General features: G+C 37.8%; 1 protein-coding gene across 6 annotated transcripts in view; it reads right to left on the bottom strand.

Annotated features, from left to right (window-relative positions):
• Positions 1-19,059, bottom strand: part of MCTP2 (multiple C2 and transmembrane domain containing 2) — a 245,432-nt gene that overhangs the window by 33,558 nt on the left and 192,815 nt on the right. For all 6 annotated transcript variants that reach the window (XM_046009633.1, XM_046009634.1, XM_046009631.1 and 3 more), the window contains 2 exons: positions 5,293-5,415; positions 2,206-2,247 (listed from right to left, as the gene is read on the bottom strand). In XM_046009633.1, coding sequence (XP_045865589.1) covers positions 2,206-2,247; positions 5,293-5,415 — 165 coding nt within the window. The remainder of the gene's footprint in view (positions 1-2,205; positions 2,248-5,292; positions 5,416-19,059) is intronic.

Below are 19,059 nucleotides of genomic sequence, written 5' to 3'. Positions count from 1 at the left end.
ATGGTATTTGGTGGGAAGGGGTGCTGGCAATTACAGACTGTTACTTTCAAGATGGATAGTCTAGATGGAAAGGAGTTTCCTCTCTTCTTCTGGTTTGGAAGGATACGGCTGTGTGCTTATAATTTGTAAACAGCCCATCACTCACTGGGTGTGTTACAGTTCCCAGAGGCACGGCCTGTCATGTCTAACAAGCAACAGAAGCCAGGGGGGTTCTGTGGGTAAGCCCTTTGGTACAGCACAAGATGGAGGGCAGTGGCCCCGTGGCTGTGTGCACGGGTCTATGGCGAGCACGTCTCAGCTGTGGAGTCTGGTCTATGTGGAGAAGGACAGACAAACTGTAATATGTATTGGGATGTAGTGGGCTCCAGAAGTCTTCAAGTTGAAAATGCCTCTTTACTTTACAAAGCTCTCAGAGATGGGAGATTGAAAAGATATGGATAAGGACTGTGAAGTTTACCAGTCTCCCTAACAGTAGAAGGGTTGTGGTAAACACAAAGAAGTATACGGAGAAGTCCAAATTTCATTTTAGATTTATTCCTCTGGATAATCTCAAAGACCAACAAAACTGAGGAAGCAAACAAACATGGCCATGCTGTGGCCACTAACGGCCCTATGAGAACACTATACTAGAAGTATATCGCGAACAGAACTGCCCTGAGGGAAATGAGGAACGTCCTAACGCCCTGTAACAGGGTTGACGCACCTGCTGTGGGGACTGCAGTGCTTGGATAAACACAAGAGCTCCAAGGCTCTTCCATGTAGATGCTATGGTTCCAACCCAGTCATTCTTACCCTGGAAGGCTTAGCCCATTTGGCTCTCCTTCCAGATGCCCAGAGCCCCAGACAGTCCTTGAGGCACCTCAGTAGAAGGTTGGATTATGACAACCACTGGTCTGGACTCCATGGCCTGAATTTGTTGCTTGCCAGTTCACACCACTTTTTCACGCATTTCCTTCTTGTTGGAAGCTCTGCTTTATCAGATGGGCCAAAGACACATGGTCACAGTGCTCTCTAAAGGACAGATGATGCCCTCTTCTATGGGGGGCTCATTTTAACAGACATAGCCAAACAGAAGGAAATCTTCCTCACTTCCTAGCCTTGGTAAATAAAATTTAGCATGTGGTCTCGTAAAGGTTTAAAATAATTTCTTTTAATATGTGTGGTTCTTTTGGTAAAACATCCTATCACCATGCAGGTTAGCTTGGCTGTAACAATTTTTCATGCTCAAGGAGTTATATTACTCAGAAGCAACTCCCATCGATTCATCAAGAAGCTGCATCTTTGTGACCTTATTCTGAAAAGGGTCAATTCCATTTTAAAAAAATATTAGGCTTTATTTTATTATTTTGCTATTAATGATCATTTTAGCACAACAAATAAGATTCCCTTTGTCACCTACCCAATTTGCTTCAAATGGGCAAAACCATCTGGCTCACCCAATTAATTTTAGGGCTGTTTGTGTCATGGAGCCAGTGTTTTTTAATTCATTGCCATTTTCTGGGCATTTTATATTGGATACTTAACTCTTAAGATCCCCCCCTCCCTTCACCTTTTCCCCTCCTGCCAGCGTCCTACAACACAACCATCACAAACGCCATCCACCCACAGGTTCTAGGGGGTTGGAAGTCCATTAAGCTGGTAGCATCTCATTTGGCATTTCCCCTTTTTCCATTTTATTCCAGAAGGTTTGTCTGAAAGCGTAATGACAACAAAAGCAGCAGATTTGAGAGATTCTCCCAGGAGAAGAAAAAGGACAGATGTACACAGACATAGAGCTGAAAACATTGCCAGCAACAGCTGGGAAACTGACAGGCTCTGAAGTGGGTGACCACCCCACAGAGCGCAGACGGAAACCTAAAGGAACAGCAATTTTACTTGATTTACTTGTGACTTCCGAGACTACCTTTTATCTACCGTTTATACACCGAGGGGCAGGCTCTTAGGATCTTCACTCGAATCAAATGACAGGCCTCCTCTAGGTATGCTTTTTTATAATATTTCGGGAATTCCTTATATTTTTACCCCCTTTTATCCTCACTTTATAAGATCTCTATAAAGGGATATCCTTTATAAATTACAAATATATTACTATGCCGGAAGTTCATAGTACAAACAAACAAACAAACAAACAGCAGTTTGATTCAACCAGAAACGTGCTATCTGCTGACCACGTTAACTCCCCCTTCACGAGTTTCCCTGACTCACCTTGTCATCTTCATCCTCCTCTTCCTCCAAGTCTGTGCTCTCCTGAAAGGAAAAACCACGGTTTGTTCATATAATATCCCTTGAAATTACTAAATGCAAATTAAACCCATATACACTTTTTACATTTTTTTCCTACATAACTGAAGCACTAGTGGTTTTTAAATACATTATATAACCTCTCAAAAAATAATGCTTTTAAAGTTCAGGGACACTGTGGCAAGACTATAAACACTATGAATAATCTACATAAAACTTAACTATAAATAAAGCGATTAGGCGAGTGGCCTTTGAAGGCACCCAGCTTTAAAAATGCATCGCCAGGCTGTACGTTCAGTAAACAGTTTGTTCTTATTCTGACAAATGAACCAACTGCTATGTTAAGGCTGAGAACACCGTACTGGGTTTGTGCTGGGCTCATTGTTATAATGACTGCTCTTTTCCTTTGGGGCCATTACTGAAACATTAGACAGTAGGAAATGCATTAGTCTGAATATAATCAATCTCAAGAATAAGTTACAGGTTTCAGTGCATTATTACTGTTTTCCTTGGGACTCGGGGAGGGGAGGTGGGGGCAGGTGAGAGAAGCCAACTTGGGTTCTCATGGCCACTAACAGGCACCTGGCTTTAGTCTGGGGACCAAAGCACCAGGTGCTGTGAATAGACTTGTTTCAGATTGGTATAGAAATCTTGACTATTTACCAGGTCACTTTTTTTTTTTTTAAATATTTTATTTATTTGACAGAGAGAAATCACAACTAGGCAGAGAGGCAGGCAGAGAGAGAGAGGAGGAAGCAGGCTCCCCGCGGCGCAGAGAGCCTGATGTGGGGCTCGATCCCAGGACCCTGAGATCATGACCTGAGCCGAAGGGAGAGGCTTCAGCCCACTGAGCCACCCAGGCGCCCCTACCAGGTCACTATTAATTGTATCAGTGTAATATTTAAAAGCCAACAAAGTCCAGGGGGGCCAGGAACTCAGACAGAACACTAGGTATTCAAAAACCAGAGTCTGTTTACAGCCTGAATGCTTATTTTCTACTCAACCATGTTGCAAAGGTCAGGCATGCTGTTTAGATGTCATTTTTCCAGTAGTCAACAGAACTGTCAATACCATGTTCTTAAAGAAAGAGTAACTCTGAAGTATGCAGAGAGTACTCTACCGTACTCCATAAAATCACTGAGCAGTTAGCCAGCAATTTCTCCAAGACCAGTGCTCCATTACCTCCCAGAATTCCCACGAGCTGTAGCCAGCTCTATGTGGGGCTCTCGACGGATGCTGGAGAACTCACCTAGTCACGATGGGCAGCACACATTTCATGAAAGCAAATAGGTAAAAACACACATAATAAAAACACGCCTGGGGCGCCTGGGTGGCTCAGTGGGTTAAGCCTCTGCTTTCAGCTCGGGTCATGATCTGAGGGTCCTGGGATCGAGCCCTGCATGGGGGGTCTCTGCTCAGCAGGGAGCCTACTTCCTCCTGTCTCTCTGCCTGCCTCTCTGCCTACTTATGATCTCTCTCTCTCTGTCAAAGAAATAAATAAAATATTTAAAAAAAAAAAAAAAAAAAAAACACGCCATGGGAGGAAGAACACTGTAATTCTGGGTTAGAAGCCCAAGTTGGGACAAAGTCTTCAGCTTGGGACACTGTTCAAAGACTTCCTGCTGTGTGACCTTGGGCAAGTCACCTTGTCCCTCTGGGCCTTAAGTTCCTCAAGCATAAAATAGAAACAGTAATTCCTGCCTCCTTCATGGTTGTGTTATCAAGATTAAAATAGGTAATGCATTTGAAAGTGTTCTGTAAACTAAAAAGATTTTACACACACACATTTATAATCATGTGCACATAAGTATTCTTACGTACCCATACCTACCTACCTGCCTACACATGCATACACATCATGTATATAGCTGGAAAACTAAAATCTGATCGAAAATTGTAAAAATGTTAGTTGATAGCATTTTTTACTAAAGATGTTTCTCTGTGAAAACTTCCCTCATCCCCATTCTCATTCCCATATCTGTGTGCAATTTACTCCTTAAACAATCCTATCCGTTAAAAGCTCTTTATTTATTAGTTGGTTCCAGCATCATTAGGTCCCTCATTATTGAAATACGTCCATGTCTCCCTCATCAAACAATCAAATATCAAGCAGAATAGAATTCTGAATTTGCCTGAGGTTTTTCCTCCCTGCCAAAAAATCTCATTTTCTCTACTTCCTTTCTACCCCCCAAATGATACCAGAATATCCCTTCAATATCCATTATTTCATAGATTTTTTAAAAATAATAGCATTGTAAGGAAAAATGGGTGAAGATCATCAGCTTTTGGGTCTTGAGAAAACCATGATTATCAAGTCGCAAAATCCTAGACTTTTGTTTTAAAAATTCATTTCTTGAATCTGGAATTCCAAAATAATGCCCTAAAGCAAATTTACAAATACTAGTTCTTATTCACCCAAACCAGGAAAAGATCCTCTGGGCTGGAATAAGTAAGTAGGGGAAGCTGAGTCAGAAAGTATGATAAGTAGATGATAGGGGATGTCTTGCTGTTGCTTCCTTCAAGATCATGGGAAGCTTGAGATTTTCAGGACCTGGGCACCCAAAAATGGAGCTGCCCATGTCTGCCCTCTCTCTGATTTCTCTAGGAGTTGGCCAGATTCTGAAGGCTTCAGGCTAGGATGTCTGGGTGGAGAGGCGTAAGGCAGTCTTCCAGACACTTTCCGACTTTTGTGCCATGGAGGAGTTCAGTGAGATGCCAAAGGCTTTTTTCAGTGGATAAGAATGCTATTCATAGGAGCCTCACAGATAACTAATGGACACACAATGACATGTGCTGCCACTTCGGTAAAGATGACCAAGCACCAGAGGGCTCTCCTCATGCTAAGAATGTAGGCCAAGTCTCAGGAGCTTAACATAGAAGGACAACTCCAGGTTATACTCAATAAAGGATCCCTACTACCACATAAATGTATGTCCAATGTTGCTCTCCTCAAGTCTCAAACCAAGTGGGTCACGATTTGGCAGTGGTTGGTTGTTGTTAACACCTTTTTTTCTCTGGTCAAATGTCATGGTTACTGGAACCTTCACTCACCTGGCTGTCCTGGATGCTGCCAACCTTCCCTTTTGTGGGCGTGATGAAATTGTAGATGAACAGTAGCAGCAACGCCAGGGGGATCATGTACAGTTCAAAATTCCAGACAGTGACTAAAAACACCTGATTGGAATACAAGACAAAATCATTGGTTGAAAAATCAATATGGGAATAAACTTAAAATCCTTCACATTGACTTAAGGAAATTAAATCCAAGACATTCTCTCTACAGTAGCTTTTAGGAACAGTTACACACACACACACACACACACACACACACACACACACACACACACACACACAAATATGAACAGTTTTAGAATCGGCCATAGAATGAGAAGATCTAGAAATGAATGAGCCAGTCACATTCTGAAACAGACAATATCTTAGCCGCATACCTACAAATCCCATTACCCCATCAACTGTATTCGGTTTTTTGCTCTGAGATTTACCAGAATTTAGGAAAGTAGTATGGAAAAATCCAAGGTCCCCGAGTCAGGCCACAGATAAAATTTTGCCAACAGTATGGCTTATTGGAACTATAGACTGCTGATCACTTCTTAAATTGGCTGCTAATGTTTAAAAATCCAAACAGTTCAGATGAAAACTTCAGATGGCCAAAGTCTCTTTAAAAATCTCAAAATTTTCCAATTTTGAGGCTGGATGGTCACAAAGAAATGATGGGTTAGAAGTGCCTACATCAGACCAGGTATGTGTTACCTGCCCAATTGCTGTCTGCCTCCAGATTTGTGACCCTCCCTACAGAAAGACAAGCAAGAGCTTGGGTTTGAATCCAAGTATCTATGTGACAGTGGTCATGGGAGACATAAATGCAAATAAGACATGGCTCCACCTCCAAGGAATAAGCGAATTAGGACAAATAAGAAAACAACCCATGATAATTACAATATGAGCCAAGAGTGGAATCATGGGGAAATGATTTCAAAACTTGAGCTTCACTTTCTTTTCCAATCCACAGGTGGTCCAGAGGATAAAATAAGATGATTTGTGGTTATCAGCTATTAGTGCTTATAAGAGCTTGAAAAAAGTCACTCTTACATCAACGTAGAAGAAGCAAATTATTGCATCTTAAATACTGATTTTTCCTTTCTCAAAGCAATATTATCTATTACTAAAAACATTTTATACCATGTTAAAGTTTTATTTTTGTAGCTATTATATGTATTTCCTGCTTATTTTTTGTTTGCTATTTTAAATGCAATAATTTCTCCCATTCTATATTTCAAACAGATAAATAAAAGCTAATAATTGTACATATTAATTTTTTAAATTATTAACTTCATAGAATTTTCTTCAAATAGCCTTTCATTTCACTTTTGGGGAGTTGCTAAGAATACAGTCACACAATCTACAAATAAAGAATTTCTCCTGTTTCCTCTTGTCTAATATCTATAACTTACTTTCTAATAGGTATACTTACTTTCATTACTACTAACTAGACAATTTTAAATCAAACTGTTGAAAGCAATATTGTCTAATTCTTGAATATTATAAAAATACTCCTATTTTTATAATTAAGCATGGTGTTGACTTTTAGTTTGAGCTATATAAATCATTTTGTCTTAAGATGCAAATAAACCTTTTTAAAAAAATTAGAAAGTTTACATAGAAGCATTCATTTTATTATTAATATTTTAAAAATATTTATGAATCCTCTTTATAAAAATATTTAAAAGAGAAAAATATTTTTAATAAGACCACATCAATTTTAACAAGGATTTATTTAATTCTTATTGTTTTTTAATTCAGGAATGGAGGTGGGTGAATGATTAACTAATTGTTCTTTCACCATCTTCTGAAATAAGGAAGGTTTTTGCCTTCTCACTTTAGAACCTCAACATGGTATATCGTATTTATAATTTCCTAATATTGAAGTGAATTTGTATTTCTGGAAAAAATGTCCCCTTTAGTGGGATGTAATGGTCTTGTGTTGTACTTTGGGTTTTATTTGCTAACACTGGAAGATGTTTTGCATTGATACCCATGTGCTGTTTCCTTTTTATATTATTTCCAGGTCTGGTATCAGGATTATTTTAGTATCATTATTTTGGTACACTCCTTTCTTTCTTTCTCTATATCAAGGATAATTTTTTCATGTCATATTACTAAATATACCAAGAATGAAAAAAAATATACATAGACTAATTTAACAAATACCCATGCATCTGTGTGCATGAAGACTTGTAAAGGTGTTGTCAGTTTTCTTTCCAATTTATATATTAGTCTTTTTAAAAAATAAAACATTTCAGATAATTGGTATTCATTGTCAACTCTTCACCTACTACCCTCAACCGACTCCTCCCATTCCCAGAGGCCACCATGTCTGAAAATGGAGGTGAATCTTTGCCATCTGAGGACCTCTAGGGTTTATTTTAGAAACAACATAAACAGCATCAAAATGTTCCCATCACTCTGAAATTTTTTATTCAATATTACATTGCATAGATCTGTTGATGGTATAGGTATAAATCAAGTATATTCATTCTTAGGGATATCTGAATGGCTCAGTCAGTTAAGCATCTACCTTTGGCTCAGATCATCATCCTCAGGTGCTGGGATCAAAATGCATATCTCCCTCTCCTTCTTCCCCCACTCGTGTTCCACTAATAAATAAACCTTCTTTAAAAAAGTATATTCATTTTAAAAAAATAAATAAAAAGTATATTCATTTTAACTGATATATGGTACTCCATTCAAATTAATGTTCAGTAATTTATCCATTATCCTCTCATCATTAAAAACTTAGGATGAAACCTTTTATAGTTTTTAATGTAGTCAAACATACTCACCTTCAACCTTAAAATTCATACTCTTCATGTTCAATGTTCTACTTAAGGAATCACATTCTACTCTGAGATGATAAAGTTATTTCATTGTGTTTTCTCCCAAAAGATAATTGTATGTGTGTGTGTTCCTTATTTTTTGTCTCAAGTGTTTTTTTGATTTATAGTTGGAAAAAAGCATCCAATTTGGATGATTCTGAATAGCCAACTTATACAACTAAATTGTGGTATCAATCCCTATTTTTGTTCACTATTTCCATTGACACTTTGGCTACATACCAAATTCCCACATGGGTGTGTTTATTGGTTAAGGACACTCCAATCCTGTCTGTTGATATATATTTCTATTTTACCAAGACCACATCTTTTTTTTTTTTTTAAATTTCTTTTCAGCATAACAGTATTCATTGTTTTTGCACCACACCCAGTGCTCCATGAAATAGGTGCCCTCCCTACTACCCACCACCTGGTTCCCCAATCTCCCACCCCCCTCCCCTTCAAAACCCTCAGGTTGTTTTTCAGAGTCCATGGTCTCTCATGGTTCATCTCCCCTTCCAATTTCCCTCAACTCCCTCTCCCCTCCATCTCCCCATGTCCTCCATGTTATTTGTTATGTTCCACAAATAAGTGAAACCATATGATACATCTTTAACTGTAGTTTAATAATCAGATGATATGAGTGAGCAAGTCGATATTATTTTACTTTCAAAATTATCTCTGGTAGACAAACCATAAGTGACTCTTAATCTCACAAAACAAACTGAGGGTTGCTGGGAGGAGGGGGGTTGGGAGAGGGGAGTGGGGTTATGGACATTGGGGAGGGTATGTGCTATGGTGAGTGCTGTGAAGTGTGTAAACCTGGCGATTCACAGACCTGTACACCTGGGGATAAAAATACATTATATATTTATAAAAAAATAAAAAATAAATAAAATTTTTTTAAAAAAAGAATATACATGAAACAGTTTAAAAAAAATTATCTCTGGTAGTTCTTTGTTCTTTACACTTCTACATGTATTTTAAACCAATTTGTAATGTTCCATAAAATTCTTGGTGATATTTTCACTGGGATAGTCTTGAATGTATCTATCAGTTTGGAGAGAACTGACATCTTGGTACTGGCTTTCCAAATCATAAAGATTATTTGTTTCTCCATATAATTCAGGACATTTCTGTATATTAAAATGTTTTATTACTTTCATCATGCTGATGAAAAACATGTGGTCATTTTGTGTATGTTTTATTATTATTTTTCTGTGTAATTTAAGAGTTTTGATACTATTATGAATGAGGGCATTTTAAATTTATATACTTTAATTGGTTACTTCTGGGCAAAGGAACATAGATTTCTGTATGTTGTTCACATTATTTTGGTCCCCTCTTTTTAGCTGTAGGGGATTTCAAATCTATCCTTTTGGAGATCTGTTGTGGAAAATCATATAAACTGCAAATCACAACAATATTTTTGTTGTAGTTGGTTTTTTTGCCTTCCAATCTAGGTGTTACTTATATTTTCTTTTAGTGCTAAATCTCTACATTTTTTTAAATATAGAATTTTTAAAGTGCTTTTTGAATCAATGCATATTATTATGTTGTTGATTTCCTCCAGGCTATTCATCTGGTATGCTTTATCAGTTTTACTTACTGATTTATAATTTATATTTTCCTTTACTTTTCTTTTTAAGGTTTCTTTTACTTTTATGTCTTGTTTTTCTTTGATATGATCAACAGAGTGAAGCAGAGGAAATAGTACAGTGATTCCTCTACGAGATAAAGCTAGAGAATTTCTTAATTGTTACCTATTTCTTTCTTAATTCTTAAAGTTCCTTTAGGACTAGAAGTTTTCACTGATTTTAACTGTACTCTAAATGGTTACTATTCCTTAATGTCTACCTACTGGATAAGTGAAATTTTATTGATTTTTTTTTTATATTGCTAAATATAGCTATAAGTGAAGAGGCCGATATGAAATTATTGGGAAAAATTAGGAAATAGCATATTTTTAATTTATTTTCCTCATCATAAAGCTATTTATAAAATGTCTTTAACAAAATTACTTGTACATCAACTAATATTAGAAGGCTGTTGTGCTAGATAAATACCTCATTTGCCAAAACATTTGCATCTATCAAGTATAGTTAAGTAATATAAGAAAGTGTTTTATAACAGAAATTGAGCAGCATTTAAATATCACATTTAAAGGACTCATAACTTTCAGAGTGAGACACTAGTGCACTCAGAAATATTTTTAAGGGGTGCCTGGCTGGCTTTGTGGATAGAGCATGTGACTCTTTCTCTCAGAGTTGTGAGTTCAAACCCCACGTTGGTTGTGAGGCTTACTTCAAAAAAATTTTTTTAAATCAATCTATAATTCAATCTATACATCTATATATATCTATATATATATCTCTCTATATATATATCAATCTATAACAAATTTTTTAAAAAGACCAATGAAAGTTGGTAGACTCTCATAGTTGCTAGACAGAACTGAGATTCTGATCCAAGGTTATTAAACTTCGCACAGAATTTCAAAGCTGTAAGAAGAAATCAGATCTGCATGGGGTCACTGTAACATTTTTGCTCTTTCCCTCAAGAGCAGCTGCTATCACAATGATAATACCAGTTGGTTAAAACTCAAAGGAAAAATTTGCCATTTTTCTGAATGGACAAAACTGGCAAAGAAATTGGGGATAATCGGGGTCATGGTATAGAGGAACACTGGAAGGAGACAACAAACAAAGGAAAACCTCAAATTCTGTATGGGAACTTTGCTGCCGTCTCTGCCATAGATGTGGGGGCAGATTCAGAGCAGTCTTAACTGGGATCAGAGCTGCAACCCACAGGAGGTGCGACAAAATTTGCAGTTCGAGTTTAATGAAGTTAAACATCTTCTTAAGAAATAAGGTCAACCTGATGTGAAAGAATGTAGGAGAATCTAGGGTCTCTGCTGCATGACATTCCTAATATCTAAGGCACAATTAAAAATCACTTGACATACAAAGAGTTGGGAAAATGTAATCCATTTTCAAGGCAGAGGCAATCAACAGATGCCAACTTCAGGGTGAATTATGGCTTTTTTCTTCCAAGTTTTATTTAAACTCCAGTTAATTAGCATACCATATTAGTTTCACGTGTAGAACTTAGTGATTCAAACTTCCATACAACACCCAGTTCTCATCCCAAGAAGTACCCTCCTTAATCCCCATCACCTATTTAACCCATCCCCACACCCACCCCCTACCCACCTCCCCTCTGGTAACCATCAGTTTGTTCTCTGGAGTTAAGAGTCTGTTTCTTGGTTTTCCTCTTTTTCCCCCTCCCTATGTTCATTTGTTTTATTTCTTAAATTCCACATATGAGTGAAATCATGTGGTATTTGTCTTTCTATGACTTATTTCCTTTAGTATAATACTCTCTAGCCCCATCCACATCATTGCAAATGTCAAGATTTCATTCTTTTTGATGACTGAATGATATTCAATTATATATATACATATACGTACACACACACACACCACCATACACACACACACACACACACATTTTCTTTATCCATTCACCAGCTTCTAGACATAGACATTTGGGCGCCTTCCATAATTTGGCTATTGTTGGAGGGTGAGTTATAAGATGAAATTATAAGACAAGAACTTTAAACCACCTATTAAAAATATGTGCAATGAGATAAAGGAAAATAAACTAATATAATAAATAATAATTGGAAAAGATGATGAAAATACAAAAATAATAAAATTGAAAATTGTGCATCTAAAAAATATATCTAAAATTTTCAAAAAGTTCAGTGGATATGCTCAGGAGAAGAATTAAGAAGAAAAAGTCAGTGAACATAAAGATAGATCAAAAGAAATCTTATCTGTGGCACCTAGGTGGCTCAGTTGGCTAACCATCTGACTCTTGACTTTGGCTCAGGTCATGATGTCAGGATCCTGAGATCAAGCTCCATGTCAGGCTCTGCACTCAGTGCAGAGTCTGTTTGTCCTTCTCCCTCTGCTCCTCCCCCACTCTCTTTCTCTCTCTAATAAATAAATAAAATCTTAAAAAATAAACAAACAATGAAATCCTATCTGAAAGAGAAAAATGTTTGGAAATAGTTAATGGACTGTTTGTGGCCCATGAGATAATTTCAGAAGTTCTAAAATAGATTTTTAGAATCTCAGAAAAAGGAAGAAGTTAAAAATTATGTAAAGAACTAATGACTGAACACTTTTTAGAGAAACCCAGGCAGAATACATTTAAGAAAACCAGGCTTAGCAGCATTACCCTGATCCCCAAACCAGGCAAAGACCCTACCAAAAAGGAGAATTTCAGACCAATATCACTGATGAATATGGATGCAAAGATTCTCAACAAGATCCTAGCAAACAGGATCCAGCAGCACATTCAAAAGATTATCCACCATGACCAGGTGGGATTCATCCCTGGGTTGCAAGGTTGGTTCAACATTCGCAAATCAATCAGTGTGATAGAACACATCAATAAGAGAAGAGAGAAGAACCACATGGTCCTCTCAATTGATGCAGAAAAAGCATTTGACAAAATCCAGCATCCGTTCCTGATGAAAACGCTTCAAAGTATAGGGATAGAGGGAACATTCCTGAACTTCATAAAATCTATCTATGAAAGACCCACAGCAAATATCATCCTCAATGGGAAAAAGCTTGCAGCCTTCCCGTTGAGATCAGGAACACGACAAGGATGCCCACTCTCACCACTCTTGTTCAACATAGTATTAGAAGTTCTAGCAACGGCAATCAGACAACAAAGAGAAATAAAAGGTATCCAAATTGGCAAGGAAGAAGTCAAACTCTCTCTCTTCGCAGATGACATGATTCTTTATATGGAAAACCCCAAAGACTCCACCCCCAAACTACTAGAACTCATACAGCAATTCAGTAACGTGGCAGGATACAAAGTCAATGTACAGAAATCAGTGGCTTTCTTATACACTAACAATGAAAATACAGAAAGGGAAATTAGAGAATCGATTCCATTTACTATAGCACCAAGAACCATAAGATACCTGGGCATAAACCTAACCAAAGAGGTAAAGGACCTGTACTCGAGGAACTACAGAACACTCATGAAAGAAATTGAAGAAGACACAAAAAGATGGAAGACTGTTCCATGCTCTTGGATTGGAAGAATAAACATTGTTAAAATGTCTATACTGCCTAGAGCAATCTATACTTTTAATGCCATTCCAATCAAAACTCCACTGGTATTTTTCAAAGAGCTGGAGCAAAGAATCCTAAAAGTTGTATGGAATCAGAAGAGACCCCGAATTGCTAAGGAAATGTTGAAAAACAAAAACAAAACTGGCGGCATCACGTTACCCCGATTTCAAGCTTTACTACAAAGCTGTGATCACCAAGACAGCGTGGTACTGGCATAAAAACAGACACATAGACCAGTGGAACAGAGTGGAGAGCACAGATACGGACCCTCAACTCTATGGTGAAATAATCTTCAACAAAACAGGAAAAAATATTCAATGGAAAAAAGACAGTCTCTTCAATAAATGGTGCTGGGAAAACTGGACAGCGATATGTAGAAGAATGAAACTCGACCATTCTCTTACACCGTACACAAAGATAAACTTGAAATGGATAAAAGACCTCAACGTGAGACAGGAATCTATCAGAATCCTAGAGGAGAACATAGGCAGTAACCTCTTCGATATCAGCCACAGCAACTTTTTTCAAGATATGTCTCCAAAGGCCAAGGAAACAAAAGCGAAAATGAACTTTTGGGACTTCATCAAGATCAAAAGCTTCTGCACAGCAAAGGAAACAGTCAACAAAACAAAAAGGCAACCCACGGAATGGGAGAAGATATTTGCAAATGACAGTACAGACAAAAGGTTGATATCCAGGATCTATAAAGAACTTCTCAAACTCAACACACACAAAACAGATAATCATATCCAAAAATGGGCAGAAGATATGAACAGACACTTCTCCAATGAAGACATACAAATGGCTATCAGACACATGAAAAAATGTTCATCATCACTAGCCATCAGGGAGATTCAAATTAAAACCACATTGAGATACCACCTGACACCAGTTAGAATGGCCAAAATTAGCAAGACAGGAAACAACGTGTGTTGGAGAGGATGTGGAGAAAGGGGAACCCTCTTACACTGTTGGTGGGAATGCAAGTTAGTGCAGCCACTTTGGAGAACAGTGTGGAGATTCCTGAAGAAATTAAGAATAGAGCTTCCCTATGACCCTGCAATTGCACTGCTGGGTATTTACCCCAAAGATACAGATGTAGTGAAAAGAAGGGCCATCTGTACCCCAATGTTTATTGCAGCAATGGCTATGGTCGCCAAACTGTGGAAAGAACCAAGATGCCCTTCAACGGATGAATGGATAAGGAAGATGTGGTACGTATACACAATGGAGTATTATGCCTCCATCAGAAAGGACGAATACCCAACTTTTGTAGCAACATGGACGGGACTGGAAGAAATTATGCTGAGCGAAATAAGTCAAGCAGAGAGAGTCAAGTAGCATATGGTCTCACTTATTTGTGGAGCATAACAAATAACATGGAGGACATGGGGAGATGGAGAGGAGAGGTAGTTGAGGGAAACTGGAAGGGGAGGTGAACCATGAGAGACTATGGACTCTGAAAAACAACCAGAGGGTTTTGAAGGGCGGGGGGGGGGGGTGGGAGGTTGAGGAACCAGGTGGTGGGTAATAGGGAGGGCACGTACTGCATGGAGCATTGGGTGTGGTGCCAAAACAATGAACACTGTTATGCTGAAAATAAACCAAAAAAAAAAAAAAAAAAAAAAAAGAAAAAGAAAGAAAACCAGGCTTAGGCATGTATATTGTCATCACAAACACTATATTGTAATCATACAAACATCACACTGAACATAACTATTTGAATGGACATGAATTTCACATTAGAAACCATGGAGGCAAGGAGGCACCACAACATTTTAAAGTGTTAAAATGAACAACAAGTAAGAGAAACAAACACTGTCAACCCAGAATTCTATACCCAGGGAAAATATCCTTTATGAATGAATGTGAAGTAAAGATTTAGATAAAAGAAAATTAAAAGAATTCTTTACCAGTATAACTTCATATCAATAAATGCTAAAGGAGTTCTTCAGAATGAAGAGAAACTCAAACTTCAGGAAGAAACAGAGAGCATTAGATGGTGGATACATAGGACAATATTAAAGACTATTTTTTAATTTTATTTTCTTTAGGATCCATGCAGTTGTTTAAAGCTCTGCTTATAGCATCATCTTGGCAGGCTATATAATGTACTTATATGTGATATATATGAAAACTAAAATATAAAGGAAGTAGGGATGAGTGGATAAATGTACTTAGATGAATTGCAATGTTTCTATGTTTTAGATGAAGTGATTCAATAATACTTCTAAATTGACTATCAAAAGTTAAGGGAGATTACACATTCACACATGCACTTTAATCCGTAGAACCATCACTGAAAGAATACTCCAGTGAGTTAAAATAGAATGTTAAAAGGCACAAAAGAGAAACGGGAATAAGGAGCATAGTAGACAAGTGGAAAATAATAAAATGGTTATCTAAGTCCAACAATATCAATAGTTACATTAAATGTTAATGGAATAAATAACATAAGCATAAAAAGCAGAGATGAGAATAAAAACTGCATAATATAAAAGTGGGGAAAAGGTAAGGATGTCTGGTCTCACTACATCTATTCCGCATTAGACTAAATATTCTAACCACTGCAATAAAGTAAAAGAAATGAAATAAAAAGCTCAAATAAGAAGGAAAACAACAAAACTATCTCTATAGATGACATGATTTTTTAACATAGAAAATTTTAAAGATCTACAAAGCAATCCTAGAAATAATTAAATCCCGCAAAGCCACAGAGTATAAAGTTATTTTTTAAAGTAAATTCCATATTTATATGCTAGTAGCAAAAATAACCGCTGGATTATGACATTTTAAAATTTCCATTTATGGTATCATCAAAACCCATAAAATATATAGGAATAAATTTCATAAAATACGAGAGGATCTCTTCACTGGAAATTATAAGATTACATTACAAAATAAGTAAGTGGATAGATATACCACTCATTCATGGGTTGGAAGACTCAATATTGTTTACATGGCAGTTGTCTATAAACTGATCAATAGAAGCAAGCAATCTTAATTTTGTAGAAATTGACAAGCTGATTCTAAATATTATCTGGAAATACAAGTGACAGGATCATTAAAGCAATTTTAACAACAAAGCTTACACTGCCTAATTTCATAATTTATAAATATATAGTAATGAATACAGTGTGATGCTAGCAAAAAGATAGGCATAGTGATCATTGGAACATAAAATAGGTCCAGAAACAGATCCACATACATGCAGTTAATTAAGAAAGTTGCCAAGATAACTGTATGGGAGAAATAAGAGTCTTTTCAACAAATGGCGTTGGAACAATTGGATACATGTAATGAGGGAAAAAAAGAAAATCATTAATCCTTACCACCTACAATATACAAGAAATAACTCTAAATGGATTATAATATTTTAATATAAATGTTCAAATATTAAAACTTCTAAAAAAAATATGAGGAAAAACCTTTGCCATCTTGGGTGACATTTCTTAAGATACAAAAAGTACAGCTCGGAGGAGTCAAGATGGCGGAGAAGTAGCAGCCTGAGACTACATCAGGTAGCAGGAGATCAGCTTGATAGCTTATCTAAACATTGCAAACACCTACAAATCCAACGGGAGAGCGAAGAGAAGAAGAACAGCAACTCTAGAAACAGAAAATCAACCACTTTCTGAAAGGTAGGACTGGCGGAGAAGTGAATCTAAAACGACGGGAAGATAGACCGCGGGGGGAGGGGCCGGCTCCTGGCAAGCGGCGGAGCAACGGAGCAGAAAATCAGGACTTTTAAAAGTCTGTTCCACTGAGGGACATTGCTCCAGAGGCTAAACCATGGTGAAGCCCACGCGGGGCCAGCGTGGCCCCAGGCCCCGCAGGGTCACAGAAGGATCGGGGGTGTCGGAGTGTCGGAGAGCTCGCAGGTATTAGAACGGAGAAGCCGGCTGCAGAGACAGAGCCGAGAACTGAACTCTCAGCTCGGGGTTACCTTGAACTGGTCGTGGGCTGGGTGAGCTCGGAGCGCGGCTAGAGGCTGGGGATACAGGAGTGATTGGGTGCTGTCCTCTGGGGGCGCACTGAGGAGTGGGGCCCCAGGCTCTCGGCTCCTCCGGGCCGGAGACTAGGAGGCCGCCATTTTCATTCCCGTCCTCCGGAACTCTACGGAAAGCGTTCAGGGAACAGAAGCTCCCAAAAGTGAACCCGAGCCGATTACTTAGTCCGGCCGCCAGTAAGGGCGGTGCAATCCCGCCTCGAGCAAAGACACTTGAGATTCACTACAACAGGCCCCTCCCCCAGAAGATCAACAAAATATCCAGCCAGGACGAAGTTCATCTATCAAGGAGAAAGCAGGTTCAATTCCTAAGACAGCAGAGCAATTCCAGAGGAGGAGAAAGCAAAGCACGGAACTCATGGCTTTCTCCCCATGATTCTTTAGTCTTGTGGCTACTTCAATTTTTTTTTTCTTTTTTCAATTTTTTTTCTTTTTTCTTTTTTCTTCTTCTGCTAATTTTTTAAAAACTTTTACCCTTTTCTTTTTTAACGTTTTTTGACTAGTTCATCTAAATATATATATTTTTTCTTTCTTTTTTATATTTTTTAATTTGTTTTATTTTTTAAATTTTTTTCTTTTTTTTTTCCTTTTTTTTTTTCTTTTCTTTTTTTTTCAGAACCTGTTTTTATCCCCTTTCTCCCCCCCACAATTTGGGGTCTCTTCTCATTTGGTTACAGCGCATTTTTCTGGGGTCTTTGCCACCCTTTTAGTAGTTTATTTGCTCCTTCATATCCTCTTATCTGGAAAAATGACAAGGCTGAAAAAATCACCACAAACAAAAGAACAAGAGACAGTACCAAAGGCTAGGGACCTAATCAACACAGACATTGGTAATATGTCAGATCAAGAGTTCAGAATGACGATTCTGAACATTCTAGCCGGGCTCGAAAAAGGCATGGAAGATATTAGAGAAACCCTCTCTGGAGATATTAAAGCCCTTTCTGGAGAAATTAAAGAACTAAAATCTAACCAAGTTGAAATCAAAAAAGCTATTAATGAGGTGCAATCAAAAATGGAGGCTCTCACTGCCAGGATAAATGAGGCAGAAGAAAGAATTAGTGATATAGAAGACCAAATGACAGAGAATAAGGAAGCCAAGCAAAAGAGGGACAAACAGCTACTGGACCATGAGGGGAGAATTCGAGAGATAAGTGACACCATAAGACGAAACAACATTAGAATAATTGGGATTCCAGAAGAAGAAGAAACAGGGAGGGGAGCAGAAGGTCTATTGGAGAGAATCATTGGAGAGAATTTCCCTAATATGGCAAAGGGAACAAGCATCAAAATCCAGGAGATGCAGAGAACCCCCCTCAAAGTCAACAAGAATAGGTCCACACCCCGTCACCTAATAGTAAAATTGACAAGTCTTAGTGACAAAGAGAAAATCCTGAAAGTAGCCCGAGAAAAGAAGTCTGTAACATACAATGGTAAAAATATTAGATTGGCGGCAGACTTATCCACAGAGACCTGGCAGGCCAGAAAGAGCTGGCATGATATATTCAGAGCACTCAACGAGAAAAACATTCAGCCAAGAATACTCTATCCAGTTAGGCTATCATTGAAAATAGAAGGAGAGATCAAAAGCTTCCAGGACAAGCAAAAACTGAAAGAATTTGCAAACACCAAATCGGCTCTACAGGAAATATTGAAAGGGGTCCTCTAAGCAAAGAGAGAGCCTAAAAGTAGATCAGAAAGGTACAGAGACAATATACAGTAACAGTCACCTTACAGGCTAATAATGGCACTAAATTCATAT

The sequence above is a fragment of the Meles meles genome, chromosome 6, assembly GCF_922984935.1.
Source record: "Meles meles chromosome 6, mMelMel3.1 paternal haplotype, whole genome shotgun sequence".
Classification (NCBI taxonomy): domain Eukaryota; kingdom Metazoa; phylum Chordata; class Mammalia; order Carnivora; family Mustelidae; genus Meles; species Meles meles.
The sequence above is the reverse complement of the archived record's forward strand: the minus strand, read 5'-3'. Positions and strand labels throughout refer to the sequence as shown.